This window comes from Danio rerio, chromosome 1 (genome assembly GCF_049306965.1).
Source record: "Danio rerio strain Tuebingen ecotype United States chromosome 1, GRCz12tu, whole genome shotgun sequence".
Classification (NCBI taxonomy): domain Eukaryota; kingdom Metazoa; phylum Chordata; class Actinopteri; order Cypriniformes; family Danionidae; genus Danio; species Danio rerio.
Genome location: NC_133176.1, coordinates 22,728,484 through 22,753,791, shown reverse-complemented (window position 1 = coordinate 22,753,791; position 25,308 = coordinate 22,728,484). Strand labels below are relative to the sequence as shown.

At 35.9% G+C, this 25,308-nt stretch overlaps 1 protein-coding gene across 14 annotated transcripts in view; it reads left to right on the top strand.

Annotated features, from left to right (window-relative positions):
* The window catches only part of rapgef2a (Rap guanine nucleotide exchange factor 2a), a 66,281-nt gene that overhangs the window by 13,045 nt on the left and 27,928 nt on the right, over positions 1 to 25,308 (top strand). For 8 of the 14 annotated variants that reach the window (XR_012406056.1, XM_073950829.1, XM_073950816.1 and 5 more), the window contains exons 2-6: positions 13,264 to 13,334; positions 13,425 to 13,481; positions 19,897 to 19,980; positions 20,072 to 20,147; positions 20,231 to 20,398. Coding sequence is in view for 13 of the 14 variants with exons in the window: in XM_073950829.1 (XP_073806930.1) it covers positions 13,264 to 13,334; positions 13,425 to 13,481; positions 19,897 to 19,980; positions 20,072 to 20,147; positions 20,231 to 20,398 (456 nt within the window). In the remaining variant the exon portion in view is untranslated. Of the gene's footprint in view, positions 1 to 13,263; positions 13,335 to 13,424; positions 13,482 to 19,896; positions 19,981 to 20,071; positions 20,148 to 20,230; positions 20,399 to 22,398; positions 22,417 to 25,308 lie in introns of those variants that run through there. The other 6 variants (XM_009291106.5, XM_005170931.6, XM_005170932.6 and 3 more) reach the window with 3 other exon arrangements.

Genomic DNA, 25,308 nt, shown 5'->3' with positions numbered 1-25,308 from the left:
GTAATGTAATGTGTATTTATATAGCGCATTTATTGTGTATGGCCATACACCCAAAGCGCTTCACAATCATGAGGGGGGGTTTCTCCACACTACCACCAGTGTGCAGCATCCACTTGGATGATGCGACGGCAGCCACAGGACAACGGCGCCAGTGCGCTCACCACACACCAGCTATAGGTGGAGTGGAGAGACAGTGATCGAGCCAATTCGGTGAAAGGGGATGATTGGGAGGCCATGATCGTAAGGGCCGATAGAGGGACTTTGGCCAGGACACCGGGGTTACACCCCTGCTCTTTCACGAGAAGTGCCTTGGGATTTTTAATGACCGCAGAGAGTCAGGACCTCGGTTTAACGTCTCATCCGAAAGACGGACAGAGAATACAAGCAAGTAGAGCTGCAATTAATCGAAAAAAGATCACAATCTCGATTTGGCCCTCTAGACGATCTTAATCCAGCATTTCTACGATTCTGTCAATCATATTTTTATAGTTCATGAGAGATGCAATGTTGACCGCACAAGTCTTTACATTGTTCTACATACGTTGTTCAGCAATGTGGACACCTCCAAATGGAGTTGAAAGAGTCACATGCTGTATTTATAAGATACAATTCACCCCAAAAATGTCATTTCTGTCTTCATTTAATGTATTTGCGACCGCAAAATCACACGTAACATGAGTTGACCGTCAGCTGTTATCACAGAGAGGGCGTGCGCTTGCTCTGAATGAAGTTTACTTTAGTAAACAGAACTTGCATGGACTGTGAATAACAGGTGATAAAGTTGTAAATAACATTCAGTTTGTCGCACAGAGTGATCGTTTGGAAGCCATGCAGGAAGTGAACCGCTCTTAGCAGTGAAAATGAAACTGAAAGCGCACACAGTGTTGCCAGATGTAGCTGACCGATTCCAGCCCAAAAAGTATCCAAAATACAGAATCCGAAATGCAAAAATACTCACACACAGTCTTCTGTATTCACAAAAATCATGTCAGTGACAGATTTTAAGCAGAAAATTACAGATTGACACTAACACAATATTTCAACATCTGAATTATCATCAGCATTAATGACCAGGACAAATCTAAAGTTTGTTCAAGTTCACCATTCCAAGTCTATGCAAAATTTAGCAATTTAACCAACAGTACAGCTACACAAAGCCTATCGCTGTTTTACCACATGTTTGAGAATAACAATAATAATAATAGCCCACTCATATTAACCTTCATTTTATACCTACAGAATAGTGAGAAAATCGTGATCTTTATTTTAAGCCAAAAAAAGCAATTCTTATTTTAGCCAGAACTGTGCAGCTCTACAAGCAAGAATAAAGTGTTCATGCAGCACGCCATGATTTGAATAGACCGATATTAGAAGCCATAATACGTTATTCAGCATTATGTTCAGCTGCCGTTTCAAATATGGCTCTCAAAATAATTTCTGTTCATTGTGTTGTCATCATGGTTCTACCCAGCCCCTGACACAAGCTTTTCTTATCTCAATTGCTGCAGTGTTTTGGTGCTATTTAAGAGCTCTTGTCATGGTTCAGGGCCAGTGATTTGTGTCAAAAGAAAAAGAACTGATTTAAACTGATTCCGAACACTCCAGCACTCAAACTGACTTGGTGGGGTAAAGGTGTATATCTCAGAGCACTTGGTGTGAGGCTATCAGTGCAGACCATGACGTGCTCACAAGATCAGTCAAATCTCATGAGAGTCATCAGATCTTACTTGAAGTTGATCCATGAGATCTGGCCACACCTCTGTGGGTCTATTGTTAGTCACTTGTTTTCCACCTCTGTATTTATAGAAAGGCTTTTATTTATAATATATTTTAGGGCTCCAGATTCCTACTATCTAGGGGTAGAGGTTCAGATGCTACCAAGTTCTACAGAGGGTAGTACCACACATGTACAGTAGTCATTTTAAATGTTTTCTTGCTCTTAGAAGTGCTGATTTGACTGCTTAATTTGTCAGTAACATTAGCTTGAGTTTGAATTGGTGTATATTAATGTAAAATTACTAGTATAGAATTCACTGGTAAAAATGGTAACATAATACCATTATACCATTGTCACGGTAAAAAGTAACCTAACTGAAGGGTTTCTGTGGTATTTGTTTAGAATAAAAAATCCTTCTAGACGCTTTATTAATTCAACAGTATAAAAACTACACTGAAAAAAAATAACCAATATATATGGGCCATATATATGGGCTTAATTTAAACAAATTAAATTTAGTAATGTTCAACTTAATTAGTTTGTATAAATTTTATTTAACAAAAAATAAAGTAAAAATTCCCACAGATATTTGAGGGCTGTTGAGCATGTTCATGAGGCTGGGACACACCAAGCGAATGGTTGGGTGTTGGTGAGCATTAGGTGATTGTTCAGTATCAGTCCTGCTAGTTAGTTTTAGGCTGATTTATACTTCTGAGTGATCGGCGTGACCCACGGCGCCTGCCTTGCGCGTGGCTGTACATTTATACTTCCATATACATTAACACTTCCGAAACGCTAGCTAGAAGTAGGTATTTAACGTTCTTCTGTGTTAAGTTTCTTCGCAGGTGTTTTGTTTTTCCTGAACGCCACTTTAATGTGAAAGTAACTGAAGCGCATTCAGATACATTTTTTTTTGAGAGGTGCACAACCGCCACGGCAAGGGATATGTGACTGTGCAAAGGCTGCACCAAACCATACATGTGCACATGACGCTGAAGCATAAATCAGCCTTTAATGTGTTCCACAAGTCTCCTAGTTAGGTTAACATCAGAGAGAGTTGGTCTGATTCAGCATGTAGAATCAGCATTGGCTAAAGAGAGCACTCTTGATTAGTTATTTTGCAGCGAATCAGAGAACGAGAACAAAAACTGAAGTTACGTAACCACCAAGTAAACAGTTCCCAACAAAATCAAGAGGACACAGAAGTCAATTGTAATTTTGCTACATTTTCAAATATTTGCAATTGTTATGGATTATTCGATGATCAGATATATTTGCTAGAACAAATCCATCTGTAGTGAGTGACAAGTACTTTGATAGTGTTACTAATTGCGGCTTTGTTTATGCTTTGTGTGTGATTGTCGGAAGTTTTGTTTTCTGTTTAAGTGAGAAACCGTCAACACTTTTTTTTTTTTTTTTTTTTTTTTTTTTTTTTTTTTTCAAATCATCTCCCTTCTTTGCTCCCAACTCCCACCACCTTCTAGTTTCATTTTGGGAAATCATGTTATATACTTGTTACTAGAGCTGCACAATTAATCGTTAAAAGATCGCAATCTCGATTCGACCCCCTAGACGATCTTAATCCAGCATTTCTACGATTCTGTCAATCATATTTTCAAGTTCAGGAGAGAAGAAAAGGTGGCTCCACGAGTCTTTTCATTGTTTCACACACGTTGCTCAGTGACACCGACACCTCCAAATGATGTTAAATGGGTCACATATTGTATTTATAAGGTAAAATTTACCAAAAAAAATGTCATTTTTGTCTTAATATAATGATGTTTTCGCGATCGGGAAATCACACGTGACATGAGCTGCTGACGGTGAGCTGTTATCACAGAGGGCGCACACTTAATGATAGACGCGCGCACGCCTACTTTAGTGAACAGAACCTGCATATGTTGCGAGTAACAGGTAATACAGTTGCAAATAATATTCAGTTTGTGGCACAGAGTGATCATTTGGGAGCCGCGCGCAAAGTATGAACAACCACTTAGCAGTAAGAATAAAACCGAAAGTGCACTTCATTTAAATGATCGTATTGCATTTTAGAGTTATGATTATGACAAGCATTTGATATGTTCTTTCATAGCGAACCCACAGTTGTGCATGAAAATAAAGGTTTACAATGTCAGTATAACTACTCTAGCCTTTATAATGTTGAATATAATCTGATAATGGCAAATGTCTGATTTTACCAGTGAATAAAATGGTTTTATAATGTTGTCAACGACAGATTGCAAGCATATATCTCAAACATAATAATTCAACATCAGAATTATAGAATAGAATTATTTATAAAAACCAGTAAACCACATAATATTATTATCGATGTTGTGCCATATGTTTGTTTTTACCATACCTTTATTTTACATCCACAGAATCGTGAGAAAATCGTGATCTTTACTTTAAGCAAAAAAATCGCGATTCTCATTTTAGCCAGAATCGTACAGCTCTACTTGTTACATAATTTGTTACATTACAAGAAAATCCCGTATTTGGTATAGCCGAGTAAAAAATTTTTAGTCAGAGTTAGCCCAGTTACCAGATTTTGTAAAAATCTCATCACCTCACACAATTAAAAAATATTAAAGTTTCGAACTGTTTGTGACCCCTATTTGGCAACCTATAACCCAGTTGTGATGTTGATTTCTGCGCAGGTGGTAGACGAGAGATTTAAATGGCGATGGAAACAGTATCAGTTGTAGAAATTAAAGAGTCAAGTTGTGCACTGGCAATTTGAAACTTTTGAAAGATATATAGTTTTGAATAATCGTGATTACTATTATGACCAAAATAATCGTGATTATGATTTTTCCCATAATCGAGCAGGCATCATCGTTGGGTAAACTTAGAGCGCAATGAATAGGAGAGTACAACACATTTTTTTAACTCCTCAATGGTGTTATCAAGGCTTTTAAAAAAAAAAAAAAAAAGGAAAATAGTGTGAGATTGATGACGGCAGCCAGAAAAGAAAATAATGTTAAATTTACTCTCTGCCCCATAGACGCTGGATTAGAAACACCTCAAACAAGCTGTAATTTGTTTTTTGTAATTTGATGCAAAGATGATATAGTACATTCATAAATGCATATAAATGTTCATATGTTTAAAAAAATGTAAATATTAAAAACTTTCAAGGATTTAGGATTATAATGACTGTTAAATGTGTCATTACAGGCTTGTAAAAAAAAAAAAAAAGGGGTACATTGGAAAAATCTAACATTGCAATATTTTTTTATTTTGAGATTATGTAATGCAACATGAATACAATTTCAAAGTAAGTGGAAAAACTGTTTGTAATGAATTAATAATATTAGATCGGTTGGGATGATTCTGTACGGGAGTGCATAACATATAACAAACAAGCACAGAAAAAATCATTAAAGAAAAAGATTTAAATGAAGTAAACTGCGTCTTACTGTTTTCCGAGGAGTCAAACTGTATTCAGATATATAATAATTGAATAATTAAATGTAAAATAACACTGCATAGTCTACATTTTATAAACTATTCAATAAAATTAATCATTCATTTTTTTCTAAGTTACAAATGGAATGAATTATAATCCAGACTCAACATTGCATATACACATGATGTGACTATTGTGGTATTGATGCTGAATCTATATATTGTGCTGTCCTAATTTGTTCCTTGGGCTTTGTATACTTTTTTTTTTTTTCAGGCTGGTTGGGGTGCTGTATTAAAATGCTTGCTCTTATTGAGCATTCAACCCCAAGCTGACTAGTTGTCTTTTCAAGTAGTTAATGTGAAAATTGAAATATTAAGATTTGCAATTTTACAAATAAGCTATTGTAAAGCAAAGAACAAATATTGTCTGTCCTGAATTTGTGTGAACAATCACGACACAGATCCACACCATAAGGGATTAGTTCCACCCTGTAGTGTGCTTTTTCGTGGGCTAACTGGAATGTGAGCTATTCAAGGTCAGAGGTCAGAATCTGAATTTATGTAGTCCTCCCAAACAGACTTGGTCTTATTGAGTGTGTACATTGTGCATATGGATATTTCTTGCAATAACAATGGGCTATTCACCATTGTCTGATCTGTGACACGAATGATGTTTTCTTAATTTAGTAGCGCTCATTTCTGATTTGCGGCATTGCTGTTGGATCCTTCCCCCTCTTGTTCACCCAGCTGGCTATAATGGTTTTTCCCACCTGCTTACTCTGCCACCGATACACCGGGGTGGGGGGAATTTCAGGCTTTCCACAGAATGCATTGTGAAACTCCGAAACCACGCAAGCACAGATGCTGGGCCACCATTTTTAGTTGTCATTTGCACATTTTTAGTTAGCATTTTAACATGCAGCTTCATATGAAAATAACTTGTGAAACTAGTCTTTGGTTAGTTACCTTAATCGGAAAAGAATTCATGTTCGTGGTTCTTTTCTCATGCCCTGTCATCAAAAGTCTCGCAGGGCTGAAGAGTCATTTGTTCGTGGCTATAAAAAAAGACATCAGTTATATAATAAGTGTCCACCATGTTCAGACTTAGTTACCTCTGTGTTTCCAGTAATGCAGATGAACACCTTCTCAGTCAGAATTAGAACAGAACATTTCCTGCATAGCCAATATCATACTGCGCTTCATAGTTGACAGATCTTACTTTGAGTTCTTATTATTTGTATATTACCATTATTATAGTAATGTTTTCTTTATTATTATTCTCATTGTTTTGTCTGCTGCACTTTTTTTCTCTATTTTTTTCCTCCCTTTTCTTTTCTATTTCTTCCTTTTCTTATCATTCTTCTATTTTCTTCTTCTTCTAGATTCTTCTTCTACTACTACTACTACTACTACTACTACTTATTATTATTATTATTATTATTATTATTGCTGTTATTGTTGATATTGTTGATATTATTATTATTTGTCCTCTTCCTGATTTCTCAACCCCCCTCGCCTCCTCACTATCATCATTCATATTATTACTTCTACTTTTGTTACCATTATTAGTATTACTGTTTTGACTTGTCCTCCTTTTATCTCTTCATTATCATAAGTATTTTTGCCATTGTCATTTTTCAGGTTGCTTTCGTTGTTGTAGTAGTGGTAGTAGTGATTGTAGAAGTAGTTGTGGTTGTTAAAGTAATAGTTGTAGTAGTATCAGTAATTGTAGACATCATTGGTGTAGTAGTATAAGTCGTTCACTGCAGACCTCTTTGGTAGGTCACCCTTGTAAATGAGATGTCGATCTCAATGGGTTCTTTATCTGGTTAATAAAGAAACATAATAATCAAAAAATCGCAAGTTGCAGCCCTAGTTTATCAATGCTTAACTAAGCGTGAAAATCCCATATTAATAAAAATTTTTGAGCAGTTGGAGCCTGGTACTTTCCATAAACTGTTGTACATAAATATGGAAAAAAAAAATTGAGGAACAAAATTGTAATAATGGTGTTTTTTTTTTTTTTTTTTTTTATGCTTTTACTTGTACTTTTTTGTGGTATTTGTAAGGGATAGGAAGAATAATTAAGTGTTCATAATGTTTTATTAATAGTGAATTCATATGATTAACATTTTTAAAACGATTCATTGCTTGTTTGTGTGGTGAATGGCTGTGTTGGTTGGTTGCATATTTGTTGTTCATATGGCTCTATTAATATATAAATAAACTCACCACTGAGAGAAAGCTTCTTTTCTGCAGTTTTTGTTCGCTTGGTGTTGAGGAAATAGGAAAAAAATAAGAGGATTAAGAAGAGCTTGAGCCATAATTTAAGCCATATTGAAGAAAACAATGGCAACTAAAACACTTCTGAGTTTTTAAGGAGTCAGGGTAATATTGTGCGTTGAAATCGAAATTTCTAAACATGGAAATAGATGCAATAGAGTAGAGTAATATTAATATGTTATTTTTAGGGAGAGGAGGAGTGGTTGGGACTTTTTTAAAGGTACATTTCATGTAATCTTCTAATGAAATGTCAACAGATTTAAAAACATTGAAGAGAAAGGAAACTGTAGGCTTCTTTGAAAATAAAAAAATAAATGGTCAGGTTAAGCATGCAAGTAAGAAAAGGAAGTTGTGCAGAAAGCCTTTCAGTTAGACGTTGCAAGAACTGAAACTAGCGTTTCACAGAACAGCCATTGTGTTTTCGTCTTGTCGTCTTATAATATCAATAAAAGAGCCATAATCTGCATCGGTTTAATAAGTTCAATTGCTTTCTGATATCTACATAATAGTTTTATGGCTTCAGTAAGTTCAAACAATCTCCAGAAACGGTTTTGTATGATTGTTTGTTACTCTATAAAATAAATTCACGATAAATTAACAAAAGATACAATTAAACATATTTTATGCCTCTTCCGAGTGGAACTGAATAAATGAAAAAGCAGTGAACTTTGAATCTTGTCTCAGGGTGTACTGGCACTAGGCCATCCAAACCGGATCAGTGCATAGTTAAGTTAAGCGTAGTTTGGTTGGGCTCGGGTGCAGTGTGAGTGCAAAGCATACCTGAGCTCAGAACTGTAGTCTCAAGATCACTTTTAAGGGACTTTTATAGTAATGAAGTGGAGTGAAAATATTTTGCATGTATAGGTTTTTTTATTTTTATTTTTTACTGATCATATCATATACTGATGCGTACCAAAACCTTGACCTGAAATCGAAAACCAAAATGAACTGTGAAAAGTTTGTATTGTTGCCCCCTTAGAAACTAGTATAGTTGAGGGTACCTTTCACCCAACAATGAAAATTCTGCCACTATTTACACACCCTCCATTTGCTTCAGTTGTTCATTGTAGTTTTTTCTTTTGTTGAGACAAAACATGCATTTGTAAATTTGAAAAAAACAGTGACCTCCAGCTTTCATTATCTTTTTTTTTACCTGCTGTGGAAGTCATCAATATTATAAAAAATATATTCCTTTGTTTTCAACAAAAAAGGTAGCTAATAAATGTTTGGAAAACTATAGGTGAACTATTGTTTTAAGCAGTATCACATGAGTGCATTACCACATTATAATCCTGTATAGGTGATTGTATATGTGCAATTGATTTTATACTACCAATAAAATCAAACAAAAAATTGAGCATTTTAGACACGATATTCTATAGCAGCCAGGGCAAGCAATTTTTGTGCGTCTGAATGTAATTTCAGCCCTGTTTTTAAAGACGTTTAGTCAGAGACCTGTACTGTTAGTTTATGGTTTAAAACCACTGATGCCAGGCTGTGAGAGAATGGAAAATAAATTGTGAGTACAGTTTTTTTATGTCATTTAATTGGTAGGTATTTTACTGAAGAGGAACTGGAACCTAAAGTTTCTCATTGTTTCAAAATGTCATAATTTTAGAAGTGAAAGCAAAAAGTTCTGGTTCTACTTTTTAAAGCTGGCACGTGTGTGAGTGTTTTTCAGATTTTATTCTGTGATCTAGCAGCCAGGTCTTCTAAGACCAACTGAAACGTGACCTTGGTCTCTTGACTCACTGGACTCTGTTACCATAATCAGAACTCTGTGCGTCTGTCTCTCACAGAGGAAATGCCACAGTCCCAGAATAAACATTCCTGCCCTTCTGCTCAAATCAACCAATCGCAAAACACAGCACGCCACCCATGACTCAAACCCATTGGGCAGTTTGAATTTACTTTAATTTGACTGTAGTCAGAGCAGACGAGTGGGATGGATGGATGTATTGGAGGGGAGTTTAAGATGATGAGAAAGGTTGATGGAATGTCAGGGTGGATAGAAGGAAGTGGTGATGCTGCTAATGTACTTTTTGAGTTAAGCTGATTCTGAGTTAGGGTGGTTGGTGTGGCCTTTCAAAGTTTCTGAAACTTTTATTCATTTTCATGCGTACATTTAAATGTCAAGGTTTTAGTCGTAAGTGTTTAAAACATTTTCCCATTTCCATCTAGTATTATGGTTTTTGAACTACAAACTGAGGTCATTGTACTATAAGAGTTAATTTTAGACCTCAAAACATTCTCAGTAGTCTAAGAACTTGCATTAATATATGCTCTTTTTGAATGTCTGGGTAAAAAAACAGCCGCTTTTGAACACTAGATTTTATTTTAAGAAACATTTTAAAATATTTTGGAATGGTAAACATGTCAGGCTAAATCCTTAAAAAAATAGGTGATTCTGCTGTCTTCATTAGCTTCAGAAGCACAGATTTCTTTACAACTTGAAAAGGCATCTTTGGATATCTATCTTTTCTTTAGATATAAAGTAAGCCACTGCATTGTTCAGGTCTATAGTGTGCTTGTATGTTGGTTTAAAAGTGATTTGTTGTATGATATTTGATGTTTGCTGAGTTGTGGACTGACCAGTTGCTTTTAATGTGGAGGGTCATTTTCTGCTGGAGATACTGTTGCCCTAAAAAAAACTAAATAAAATAGTTGTTAAAAAAACACACGAAAAAGGAACGGTGTAACACAATTTTAGCGGTTTTAAAACCTTGACTTTTCCAAACCGTGATAAAACCTTGAAACCGGTTATCCTCTCATGCATAGTCTATGTATCCCCTTTCTTCTGATCCCAACGTTAGGAAAGAGTGGATGAAATTTAATTTGAAGGAAATTTCAGACTGTGTAAGTTTCACCCTTTGTTCACTTCTTTTCACCACTGATGTCTTTACAAACAAGGCACAATTCTACACTGCGTTTTCAGAAAGACCCTACGTTTTTATTATTGTTTTGTCTATTATATATTGCTTAATGTGTATACAAAGTAGCTGTGTTTTTAACTTAAATCACACCAGTGTCCATCTTTGAGGGTTATAAGACGTCTAAACACAGTGGTGTAAATTCATATGTCCATCCGCAGCATCGCCATAAACAGCATCAATTATTGTAACCGAACCAAACTGAACCAGATTAGTTACCCACCCCTATTCTCAAAACCCCCCATAATGATCACATATTCAGTCAGTAGGCAGATTCTAGGTGTTTTTGTGGCTGTTCAAGTCCATTCAAACATAAGAGCATCTACACTATGAAAATTAATCAAAATGAGTTGATTTGAGTTAGTGCAGTCCCCATTTACACGTTCATTTAGTGCCATTCAGTTAGGATTAAATTCATAAACATTCATTAAAACCAGATTTAAACTTAGAAACAAGTAGTTTTTGAATTTTCACACACTTAAAACAAGGAAACTATGTTCAGTTTAAACAGAATCGGTGAAATGTGTTAATGTTTCAGTCCAGTTCATTCTTTAGTATTTTTTTTTTGTCAGTATGCCAAGTCCAATAACCTCAATGCGCAGCTCATATGACCTCATCACACCAGTGAAGTTTTAGAATTGCATCATCGCCAAATTCACAGGAAATGCTTAATGTGTGACTCTAAACTTGTCAACTGGAACACGTGAATGTTTTAAGAAACCAGAGGTGTTGGTAAATCAAGGCAAAAATCTAGACCCAAATCACATCTTTTGCATAAAATACAAGTTTGATTACTGCACTGATCAATGATTTTAGCTTTTATTCTTCCACACTGAATATCAATAAGCTTTTATTTGGTTTGAGGTTTTTACACCTCAAGGTTTTTTAGCTTTTAAAAGTTTGAATAAAGGCCTTCTTAGTAGCATTAGTATGGCTATTTACTTGGCTCTTTCCTCTTTCAGATACTCTACATAATAGGTTCATATGATCTCATTGTTGCATTCATGGGCATCAACAAAACAGGAAAAGATTTCCTTAAACAGTTTCCTGATCAGAAATGTACTTACAAAAACATTCCTAAAGACACATGTGAGGAACTGTGTCTGTTAGAGCAGAAACAGAGAGCTATTAGAGCAGAGAATGTTAGAGCAGAGATGTACATTTAACATTGCATGACTGAGACGGTGACAAATATCATGCCATGGCATCAGACACGTGAATGCTAGGATCTTGTCATAAGAGGAACAGCACAGTGACAGAAGTAGAGAGAAAAACAGAAGCGAGGAAATGGATCTGAAAGTGAAGGAATGAATAATGGAGTATCTGCAAACATTCCATTCTTGTTAAACGCTGATTGTATAACTCAGGATGGGTGGAGTTAAGTGGTGTTTAAAGAAGGTTGTGCGCTCTGTGTTCTCTGGTCAATGGTATGTATTTGTCACTGCTGCTTATATTCAAATTCATATGGCACCTCCTACTGGACCTTTGATGTATATACAGGCAGGGTTTTTTATATTTGATTTAACATTTATACGATAGCAAAACAGTGCAGTAAATATAAAGAGAAGAAAATAGGACAGAATATTTGTCAATAAAATAATTTTATTAAAAAATAAAGGTAAAAATAAAATTATATTTAAAAAAAAAAATAAGGATCGTCTAACCTCTCTATATACGCATACACGCAGTGCTCAGCATATTTGTGTACACCCCTTTTTGAAAATGATTATTTTTATTCATTTCTCAGTGAATATAGGCAATGTATTTTAGTGCATTTAAACAAAACCTATTTATTAAACAGATATATTTATTAAAATGATATTTTAGTCACCAAGCACATTTAGAAATTGAAAGATAATACAATTAAATTCAAGCAAAATATTGCAAAAACCCTTACTAATTTTAAAAAATGTTTTGCTTCTCTTTTTTAAAATTTGTTTTTAATATTTTTCTATAGCATATTAATTTAAATGCAGTGCTGCATGTTTGGTCTGATACCTTTTATATCATATCTCAGCCAGGCAGTGATGATCACATTTTTAATTTTTTTTTTTTTTTGCAATCAGATCACGGCAATTTTGTATGGGATGACAGTTAACTGGAACCCATGGGGCTGGCTGACTGCAATTAAACGTTTGTGTGTGCATAATATACCCCATTTAAGTGATTTTATAGGTTTATCCAGGGTGTCTGCGGGGTCTTTAAAAGTAATAAAATTTGAAAAATCAAATATGAGAAAATTAAGGCCCTTAACATTCACATTTTTACGTGGTCTTAATTCTTGTTCAAGTGTTGTCCAAAGTGTTTGACTCCAAAAAAAAAGCTTAAATATATTTATTTTCCTCCTAATATAAACAACAGTGTGCTCGATCTACGTGATTGGTTCGGGCCGGGGCGTAATTTGCGACAAACCGGGAAGGTGATGTGACGCTCTTCACATATAGTGAAACTATAGAGCTAAACAGGCAGTAAAATGGGAAAATGTAAGTTTGCGTACTCCTGGTTGGAGAAAGACGAGTTTAAATGGTGGCTGAAACCTGTCACTGAAAACAACCGTGTAATTTATTCTTTCAAGCTTTGTTTCTTCCGAGCTTATCTGAGCGTAAAATGTCTTGCATAATTATTTGGGTTTGTTTTCCCCTCATTTTTCCCAACACATATTAGCAGTGAAAAAGCGAAGCTCAAAGTTATCAATCTTTTATTTATTTATTATTATTTTTAGAACTTTTTTTTACTAGAATATAAGATGTCTACTTATTTTCATCACTGAACACTGAATGAAAAATTAAAATGTGCAAAGAAAGAAAGAAAGAAAGAAAGAAAGAGAAAGAAAGAAAGAGAAAGAAATCTTAGTGAAATTAATTGGTAGCAGGGTTTCATGCAAAATCTGTGACCGCTAAATATTATGTTCATTTTTTGCAGGATCTGCAGATTGTGTACTCATACCTTCATGGCATGGAAGCTCTGTCCAACCTGAGGGAACACCAGCTCAGGTAAGAGATCACATTTGTGTGGGGATGTGAGAGCTTTTACATTCCTTTATTACAGAGCGAATGTGATTAACTTTGTTTATTCAATTGCAGGCTGATGTGTGAGACGGTTCGATATGAACAGCATGATGCTAATGAGGTTTTATACTAGTGAGTATCTGAACTCGCGCACTCAATAAACTCCCACAAAAGCTGTCAGAAATGTATCTCTATCTAGGTCAGTTTATCAGAGGTTTACATCAAAGTCACGAGGCTGATTTCATCCACACACACATACACACACACATACACATCTGCTCACTCTCTCTGTCTCAGACACAAACACACACCGACATCTGTCTGGTGCTCAGTTCATTTAAAACTGTAATGTGCATCTACAGACGGGGATTAAGCATCTAACGGCTTTCTGAATATGGACACACACACACTGCCTGTTGAAATGAAGCGTTCTGTCAGGACCACTGATTGTTTCGGGTTACTGCTAAAACAATTTAAGCAATGTTCTGGGATCAGTACACATTAAGCTCATTGATCGTATTAGCAGCATACTATCAATCAATAGAGAAAATATTTTCAAATCCTAAAAATCTCAATTATATTAAGGCACTTAAAATGATGTTGAGGGGATCGGTTTGTTTTATAGAGTGTATTGGAACAGAATTGTCCAGGATTATTTTTTTGGGGGGGACACATTTTTCAATTGCCTTATTTGTATGCATATCAAAAAGCAGAGCTGCATTTCTTGTCATGTTCAATCAGGAATGACATCAATATGCTGTTTTTTTCTGTTCAAAGGCAGAATTTGAGGAAAAAATATAGTAATTAGCAGTACTGAATATTACTGACCGTTGGTTATTATATGTAACATATAGTTGTTAGCATATTTAAAATGATTCACTTCTTCAATCTTAACACACACTTTGTTTTCCACTTCTATGTCTTGTAAACTCTAACTGCTTTATCGTGATTGTGCATCTCAGTCACTTTAAGATTGACAAATACTGTTAGAAGTAGGGTTGGGCGATGTTGACCAATTTGGCATCGTATGATGTCTAATGTGAAACATCGCGATGGACTATGGCATCATCATCATGTGAAAAGCGGAGGGGGGGTTGTCTGAAGAGCAAGGAGGGATCTGGGGGTGAGAAGGGTACGCGGCTTATTTGAGGGCCGGGAGGGAGACGTGCGATTTCCGGGGGATTATCACTCGTTTGCAGGCATTATGAGTCCCACAAATGCTTAGAAACTCCAGGAACCTCCGGGAGATTTGGGATATCACGTTTAAAAACTATTGCGAGACGCGATCCAGCGGTACATCCTTCATAAACTATCCGACGTGCACTGCTCTCTGCCTGGAGCTCAGAGGAGCGCATGACAGCGTGTCGCTGTGTCTGTGTTTGTGTGTGTGTGGGCACGTGATGTACGTTTCCAGTGGATGGAGGGCTGTTCAGAAATGCTAGGTAAAACGGTGTGGATGTGGATCATTTTAGTTTTAAAATGCCATTTTAACACCAAGACGTATTAGTGTGAACAGGGCCTGAGTGTGTATTTTTCGCGAGCGGGTTTGCGATGGGGGTGGGGCGATGGATTGCGATGCTGGCTCAGCATCGTGCTGTCTATTGGCCATCGGCGATGGTCAATGGCATCGTCTATCGGCCCCAACCCTAGTTAGAAGGCTAAGGCAGACCAGTCAAAATATGTAGCTTTTACACATTTTTATCATTCTAACAACAGATTGCTGAATTGTTGAGTGCAGCAGAGAAGTATTTTTAATGTCAAATAAATTAAAATAAACTTTTCCATGGCAGAAGGAACAGTTTACATGCGCTTTTCAACCAGACTGCCATTTTTAATGTTTCTAAAAAAACATTATTTGTTCACGCCATACACCCTAAAACACAGGAGACATGACCATTCACGCACACTAGTCATGCACATGTTTTGCTGGCATTCGAACTTGCTGCCTACCAGTTGTGTAATAGTCATATGAGAGTGGCTTGACGAAATAAAAAATGATACGCAAAGTCCACACTAGACTAGTCAAAGAAATAAAGTCTTTGATTTCATTTGAGGGTCAATATTGCTAAAATGAACTCTGCTCATCCACACTCCTAAGCTGAAGGTTGTGGTAATGCATCTCTTTATTTTGGTTGGCGTTGGCGTTAAAAGAGCGATTGTAGACAGCCTCGCCTTTGTTTTCAAGAGTCTTTGCTTTAACCTGTCTATTCTGAAACAGAACACTAGCATTTCCAAACTATTCAGTGTTTTCAAAATGCTGTTTTTCACCAGCCTTATCCCATGAAGAAATTAGTTAAGCTAGTTTATATGAATTACTATGATTTCATTCGTATGGAAACATAATTTTATTTATTTTTTTTTTTAATGAGAGGCACAACCCCAAAGCCCACCCATAAACCTCAGCCTTATTATGTGATGAGCAAATCGAACTTAAATGTGTTTGATTGAGAAAGTACAAATTAATATGAATTAACAACTAAATGTTGCGTTTGTGTTGTTTTCTCAATGCAGTGTAGATACTGCTTCTCAAAAAAATAATAAAACGCTTTAAACTACAGTGGTAAAACAGCATCTAATGATATCAATGTGGATTTGTCTGTAGTTTGACACTTCATTGCCATGTCATTCCATATTATACAACATTCTTTACAATCGATTACTTTTTTTTTAAAGCAAGTCATTTTGCAGTATTAAACATAAAAATAAAAGTGAAATGCCTGACCTCAATTTACAGATCAAAAGACATGACTTTATACAATCAAAATGTTGATCTCCAAAGAAAGTTAGTTTTGTTTTATTTGGTTCAAATGGCATTGGTTGTTTCCTTGACTTTGTCTAAAATGTATCTGGACTGTTAGGTTTTTCTAATTATACTTGAGTGAACCTAGCATTGCATTTGCCAGGTCAAAAATTTCCAAAGGAAAAAATGCAGTCATGCTAACCCAACAAAACCTGGAACATTCTCCATCCCCATTGACTTTCCCTCCACTTTTTTGTCCCCCTCACGTTTTTCTAACTGTAACCTCCCATTATCCGTCGTAAATCTCCACTGTGGTGCAATGCCTACATTAACCAGGCCGTCAAAGCTTGGGCTTTCCAAAACACACAACATCAGCCATGTGCTTCTTTTCACTTGGGATTTGTGTTGTGCAAAAATGCGTAGGCTCATACGGTTTCCCTCAGCATAGTTTGAAAGCCACCAGTCTCAACCTCGGATGCCATTGCACAAGGACCACCAACAGTCTGTTCACCAAATTATACTGCACATGAGCATAACAAAGTTTTCTCCGGCTTGCTTCAGGATAGGAAACAAAGTCATGTTTTGGGAATAGACTGTTAAATTAGGTGCTTCTGGAGTAGAACTTGTCACTAGATTGCATCCAAATTTAATAAATGTAACTGACTAGACCACTATAATGTAACTGAAAAATAATGTCACTTATTGAATTTACAAAAGATTCATTTCAACTTTCTTAATGTTTCTTGAGCCCCATATTAGAATAATAACTATGAGAGCCTGATACACTGAATTTTAGGCAGTCATTCTCTCGTCTTCAGACATTTCATCACTAATAATTAATGTTTTAAAATATATGTAAAAGTACAATATTGTTGATAAAGAGGTAGCATTTTAATGTGATTCAGTTTGTTGAGAGTTAGTGGCAAAATATCAAAACAACAACCAAATAATACAAAGATAAAATGTACAAGTTAAAGTATCTCGCAAAAAAAAATATATTTATATATTAATGTATGCTGTTAAGGAAAAGAGGATTTCAAGCGGCGGTAAATAAAAGAAAACAATATAACAAAAACCCCTAACTGGTTGAAAATTACCCTCTAAACTGCTTAATAGAAAATAAACAAACAAAACATCTTCATTGTGTTTATCTAAAATACATTTGAAACTTACAGCGAGTGGTGCTCACTTCTTCTTGTTTGTTTAGACAAAAGTTTTCTGCCAGTTGCGAGATGCATGTCTCAAGACGTCTAAACTTCTTGATTCTCAGGGGAATTCAGAAGTACATACAAAACAAAATCAGCATACCACAACTGAAATAAGATCAAAATTAAACTTTAAAGACAAATCAACATGACACAAACCAAAAACACACAAACAGAGCAGAAAGTCAAGCAACGTAAAAGCAAGAGAACGAGCTTCCATGGTTGTGGCCCTTTAAACTTAGAGCTTCCTTTCTGATTGGTAGGGTAGGTAATGATGCCACAGAGAGTAACTGCGTTCACAGCGAAGGCGGTGAGTGTCAAGGGTCGCTGTGGCTGCCCTGGCGACAACGCTGTCTGCCTTCAGTTCTGGCAGCGAGAGCTTCAAAATTCGCTACATTGATCTCGAATTTAAAGGGGCCGTTGCAGCATATGTCGTAATTCGACTTCTTATCAATTAGAAATTATCAGACTGGAGGTTTTGAATATCAGAAAATAGACTTTATTCTTCATAATAAAGCCGAGAAAGAGCAGAGCAGACCCCAGAGCATTCTGAAGTCTCTCCTGGACACCTTCTAAAGTCTCTCCTGCTCCTTCTCCTTTATTTATGTTTTTGATTCACCCCTATGTGTCTCTTTTTAACTTTTGACCATTTTTGAATAGGTTTTCTAGTCTAAGGGGTCCTGCTATTCTTGGCTCTCAGCCCACTAGCTCATGTCAACAGAGATGTTACAGGTCTGTGTCAGCAAATGTTTTGACACCACAGTTCTCTCTCCATAGATGCAACTTATGCAAAAGGATTAAGTGTTTACATACATTGTCATGAAAGCATAATCACTTGATAATATGTTACTCATTCTAACTTCTGACACATATAGCTTCATAGAAGTATTTAACATATATAATCAGTGCTTTACATATTCAGTTATTCTACACAATCAGTCATTCAGCCTTCTCCTAGTGTTGCTCCTGTGCAGGCATACTCATCTTACACAGACATATTACTGTATTTTTAACACATGCTGGCAATTTTGCTGCAAACACTACATACATTTTGTGTAGAGAAAATTAACTGCTTTACACTTAGAAAATACTTCATACAGAGAGAATAAAATCTTCTTCACATATCATATCAATTACATTCCCACATAAAACATGCTTTCTAGCGTGAAAATGTTGTGTATTTTTTTATTAAATTCATTTAATAATGGAATATCAAGTTACATGTGGTGTGGCTCTGCTTCATTTATTTATCCAATGTGTCCATATGTCTGAAATATCCTGAAGCAGCTATAATGTTTTGTATTGTGCCATGGGATTTCCACTTTAATGAAGGAAAAAAAAAAAAAAAAAAAAAAAAATATATATATATATATATATATATATATATATATATATATATATATATATATATATATATATATATATATATATATATATATATAATGCACATTAATAACTCTCCAGTAATGTTTTTTATGTGTGTTCCTGTAAGAAAACATTGCAAATAATTGGAAATCCGGTGACTGCAATAATCAAACCCTTGGGAACATCTGGGGTCGGAACCACAGTTCACAATGACTGTGTTCTCTGGACTCCTCCCAAGCGGTGGACTTCTACATTCTTATTGCTTGCCGCCGAACCGCATCATAGCTCAATAACATAAAGTTACCATAAAGTTGCGCCACGCTGCTCCTCGCTGCTTATCGCCACTGGCTCCCATTGAAAATGAATGACTTCCAGCTACTTTGATGCTCTCACCGCTTTCGGTGTGAACGTACAGTAATGATGATTGAATGACAAACTGGAATGGGTGATCCTACGAGAATATACAGAGAGATCGAGAGAGAAAGAGAGAGCACGCACAAGCAAAACAACACAGGCACATACATAGGGCAGTAACAGTCTTGTTTACAGAAGTAATAATGTAAAATTAAGGGAGTTTTTCCTTTAAACAAGCTCAATAATCTGCCACTGACATAAGTCAAATAATCTAGTTTTCACTTTAAAATAAAATTAGTTTACTTACCCCCACTGGAAGATTATTTAGCTTAACAACTCTCCTAATTTTCACATTATTTCTGAAAACTAGATGATATTTTGCTTGTCTAGAAAATGCTTTTTATATTTTGATATTTTAAAATATTTCGATATTTTAAATCAAAATATTTTAGACATTAGAAACAAGACAAAAGTAAGAACATTTTTTTGCAGCATGATGGAGACTTTTACTCATGAAATCATAAACTTACTACTTAATACATAAACGGCTCAGTTTTTGTGGTAAAACACTCCATATTGCTTTGTACATAAAAGCAGTCATTTTGAATGCTTGTCAGACAGACAGACAGACTTTTCATGTCTGACTTTGCGAGATCAGCAAACCACGGATGCCCTCTTGCTCTGGGAAATAGTGAATTGACCAAGACTCATTCACCCACATTTATGATTCATCACATGTGTTTCCTTTGCTCATTATGACGTTAATTGTTAGGTCACTGCTCCACCCAGAATATAGTAAGAGTGGACTAAAATAGAAATGGTGTGCTTTTCAGGGTGTGTAGTGTAATATTTATATCTGTGTGTGTGTGTGTGTTTGTTCTAGTCCTGATGACATCGGGACCTGCTGGTATATCCTTCTGTCTGGCTCGGTCTTCATAAAGGAGTCTATGTTTCTGCCCCGCAGCAGGTACCAGTGTTTTGTGTTTGATTTGCCTCATTCTTTCTTTCTATGTCTTGTCCTGTTCTTTGTTTGTGTCATGAATGCTGTTTCATTTCAGTTTTGGTAAGCGTTCTGCTGGTAGTTTGCGTCGTGGTTGTGAGTGTATCGTCCTTGAGGCTTCAGAAATGATTGTGGTGAGTTACAAAGGCTGATGTATGTGCAGTAACCCATGCGTCCATTAGATCAGGATACACTTTTCCTCTCTTGTCTCTCTTAGGTGGACTACATGGATGACAATGACGAGTATTTCCAAAGACAAGCATCTCATCGACAATCCAGGAGAAGGTTTCGAAAGATAAACCAGCGTGGAGAGCGCCAGACCATTATTGATACCGTTGATAATTATCCAGTCAGCAAGCCGCCTCTGCCACCTGGATACCACTCTGTACGTTCTCTATCTCTCATACGCACACAAACTCTAAAATGATACACATTAGTACCTTTTCTGGGAATGTTCCGTACACACACAAACACACGTCACATTCATAATAAAGTTTCTGTTGGTCAATATGGTGGTTTCATGTGACCAGCTTGAATCCATTGCAAAATCTTGATGGGGATTTTTTTTAACCCTCTTGTGAAAATCACATGGATTTCTGTTGAAATTACTAATGTGACTTCACCTTAATAATAATTTAATATTCTTAATATCATTATTAAGGTAATCATTAATAATATTAATAACTAAATTACTTTTTATTCCACTTGATTTCACTTTTATGATTGTGTTTACATTTTAACCCAGTGTTTTTCAATCAGGGGAGGCCCTATATTCTAATTCAAATGAAATGATTTGTGTTTTAATATAATTTCATTGTTTTTCTGATATTAATTGAAATGTACTTTATTTATTTCGTACTTATATTAAAAAATAGTTCAATTTTATTAAACTAAAATCACATTTATTTTAATAAATGTAGTTTTCATTGAAGATCATACAGCTTTGGCATTTAGATAATTTTGTAATTAGGGATGCACCAATCCTATACTTGGATCGGATATCGACTGGATACCACATATTTTTGCTGGATCGGGTATCGGCCTGCTAGGACCAATCCAAATCCTCTCCTGTGCATGCTCTATATTCTGTGGAATTTCATTCATTTATTTTCTTGTCAGCTTAGTCCCTTTATTAATCTGGGGTCGCCACAGCGGAATGAACCGCCAACTTATTTAGCACGTTTTTACCCAGCGGATGCCCTTCCAGCTGCAACCCATCTTTGGGAAACACACACACACTCTACGGACAATTTAGCCTACCCAATTCACCTGTACCTCATGTCTTTGGACTGTGGGGAAAACCGGAGCACCCGGAGGAAGACCACGCAAATGCAGGGAGAACATGCAAACTCCACACAGAAACACCAACTGAACCGAGGTTCTTGCTGTGAGGCAACAGCACTACCTACTGCGCCACTGCATCGCCTCTGTGGAATTTATAAACCATAAAGAGAAGGTAGCCTTTTATAAGGCACTAGAAAGTCGTCATGTAGGCCAACTATATCCCAAATGTTCTGAAGCCATTTGAGGTACAGATGAATATTCAAGTGCTTGTGTTATAGTGCATCTGATTTTTCCTCAGTGCTGACGTGCTTTCATTTTCTGTGTCTTACTCAAGACGAGTTCAGGCAAGGCTGTGTTTTAAAAGTACAACTGGCCTCTTTAGTCTGCGTCAAACTTGCAGGAAAATATCAGGCTTTAGTGATTTCAATAGTGATGACCTATTATAGATTTTAAAGAAAATTAATTATATTAAAAAGTAACCAACATAAACTGGACTACTACAGATGCTGTCGTAACGAATACTCAAATAATCTAGCCTAGTTTACAGCAAACATCAGCAGACCTGAATGTCTGTTATTTTGTACTAAAGAAGATATTTTACTTTAGTTTATGATTAGCAGAACTATAGAAACTGTATTTTGTTAAAAAAATAAAATAAATAATTAAAAATAACTGCACAGTATTGGGTCGGATCTGTATCGATAGATACTCAGAATCTTGGTATCGGGATTGGATAAGTTCCTAAAAATGGTATCGGTGCATCCCTATTTGTAATCACACAAATCAATTGTTGTTAATTAATTTAACTAAGTTGATACATTTTTAATATCCATAAAACAGTTTTAAAACTAGCAATTAGACATACATTTAATATTAATTAAAACTGAAATATCTAGTTTATATATGGTTTTTGAATGTTATGTTGGAAAATAGAGAGAGCATTCAAGAAAGAAGCTTTAAGAACCACAGTTAGAGAACTCAAAACAGAGCTTATTAGACAATTGTTGTTCTTCTTTAACATTTACTGTCACTGTATTAATATTTTTTTGTATTAAGATGTGGATTGTGTATTAATGTGTTTCTCATTTTGTCTTGCTGCAGGAATGCCCCAAATCCCAGGTAACTACCCTACTCATTCTATTAATTAATAACCCTTAAATTACTAAACTGTGGTCCAGTTTTACTCTTTCAACATTATTTCATCTTAGACTCTGGCATAAATTCTCACACCCTAGAACAACATAATTATCTTTATGGTAGTATGACAAACTACACACTGCAGCTTTTCACATTCAAAGATGTTTTGACAGAAATTCTTGCTTTCCTCTGATATCTATGTACACTGTATGCATGCTGGCTGTTTATAACGTAGCACAGACAACTGTGAGTGTGTGGTTTGAGCATTCAAAACAAAGGATTGCTAGGTTTTGGGCACTCACAAAAAGTGTCCGTTTGTGTTGATAGTCAATGAAGCTTACTTCAAAAGGCTTGCTCAACTGTCCAATAAAGAGAAAGCACCATAGAAAATGAAGCATTCCCAGACTTTAAATGTTTTAAGGAAAAGTAACACACTTTCAACGTTTTTTTACACCGTGTAAGTGTATGCATTGCTCTTAGCTTAGCTGAATTCAAGCAGATCTCAGTTGTAATCTATAAATAGTCTTCAGGACCTCACATAAAAAACACCATTTATTGTTGTGTTTGACCTGCAAAAACTGATTATAGATGGACTTTAACATTTTTGAAAACAAGAGCACAGCTATTCACAATGCTCTCTGACTGGTCTTCTGAACTGTTGTGCACCGTACTCTGATTTCTAAGACCTCTTTTATATGAACATTACATTAGTGGTAGACTGCAAATATAGATTTCGGCAAAATATGTGCATGCCTAATGAGCATGAATGGTCAAATAGCATGTGCTTTAGGGTGTATAGCATAGACTGAGATTGTTTTTTTGAAATGCATTAAAAACACTGATCTGGCTGGTTCTAAAATTCAGTTTTAAATTAAAAATGCATACTAGTGTAAACGGTATCTTAGGGTGCTTTCACACCTACACTTTTGTTTCGGAACGTATCTCGTTTGCCCAGTTAGCGCGGTTCGATTGGCATATGTGAACAGGGCAATCGCGCTCTGTTCCGCACCAAGGTAATCGCTCCGAGATCGCTTGAATGAGGTGGTCTCGGCTCGATTAAAACGAACCCTTGAGCGGTTCGATTGCAGTGAGAAAGCGATCCGATCCGAGCGCGGTTATATCACAGTGTTTTATGGATATGTAATAGGCTTACGGCTATATGAAGAGAGAATTATGAGTAGGGCCGGAAGTTTCGCGAGTCTCCGGATGCCCGCAAACGAGTGATGATCTCCCGGTAATCTTGCATCTCCCTCCCGGTCCTCAAATAGGCATCGTCGCGCACCCTTCTCACCCCTCCCCACCGCGTCTCTCCTCAGACACGTCGCGCGCGCGCACCCTGTCAATCACCACCAAACCACCACCTCTCCTGACAGCTTAGCGGGACGCTGCAAAATAAACCCTGACACTCTGACCAATGTAAGGAGAGTTTACTCGCACGTGACTTGTTTTAGCTCTTTTGGTCCGATTAGAAACTTTGCAGTGTGAAAGCAAACCGCTCCAAGAGCAAAGAGCAACAATGTAACATTTGTAATCTCTGTTTCGGAACAACTGAATCGATTCACTGGTGTGAAAGCACCCTAAGAACACAGCAAGGCAGATCAATTCAGTTACATTTTTATTTGTTTAGCACAATTAAAAATAACTGTCATTTAAGACAAAATTGCATCTAACCCGTGTAAAAACTTAAAAGCATTTAACGAAATCTTAAAATATAAGACATTATCATTGGACCAGTGGATCAAGGCTAAACAGCAAAAAAAAAATTTGCTTAAGCGAGTTTTTCCTTTTAAAAAAAAAGAAACTAATCTGCCAAATGGGGTAAGCAAAATCATCTCATCTCAAAGTGAAAGCAAGTTTATTTTGCTTGCCCCATTGGCACATTATTTGGCTTGTTTTAAGAAAAAACTCAATTTTGACTCATTATTTCTGAGGACAAGATATTTTTTGCCTGTCTAGAAAATGCTTCTTGATTTAAGATTTATAAGACCAAAACTCTAAGCAAAGCATTTTTTGCAGTGTTGGACTGAGCTAATATGCTTACACAGTCCCCATTTAGTAGCTGAGGTGCATTTTGGGACTAATTTTAAGCTCTGAAATGATGATCGTTCTAATCCAACATGTAAATAGTGACAGCAGTCTAATCTTGACATACTAAAAGAATGAATTGAACTTACAAAGCCTCAACTTACCAAAAAATAAACTTGCTTTCACTACAGCACTAATCTGTTTATGAAATGTCAAATTATTATGGAGAAAATCACACCAAGGTTCTCGATAAATGGACGACCTTTATAAAACCAAGTTACCAAGAGCATCAACACATCCACTAAAATCTCCAGAATGAACAAAAACAACAATATTTGTTTTATTCTTGTTAAAACATTAACATTTCTGCTTCAATTATTCCTTTGAGATCTCTCAAACAATTGAGCAAAATCTGGACTGAGTCTGTCATTAGTATTGATATGTGGAAGATTTTTTTCAACATTATCCACATACAGTAGCAATAAAAAGAGATTTTGTGTTATCCAGTCCCCATTTAGTAGTTGAGCTGCATTTTAGACTAAATTTAAGTGCTGAAGTGATGATTGATCTATTCAAACATATAAATAATTACAGTTGTCTAATCTTGACTTAATAAAAGAATGAATTGAACTCCTTACGTAAAAACTTGCTTTCACTACAGCACTAATCTGTTTATCAAATGTAAAATTGTTTTAGATAAAATCACATCAATATGCTCGATAAATAGACAACCATATAAAACCAAGTTACCCAAAGCATCAACACATCCACCAAAATACCCAAATGACCAAAAATAGCAATTTGTGTTTTATTTTCATTAAAACATTAAAATTTCTGCTCCAATTATTC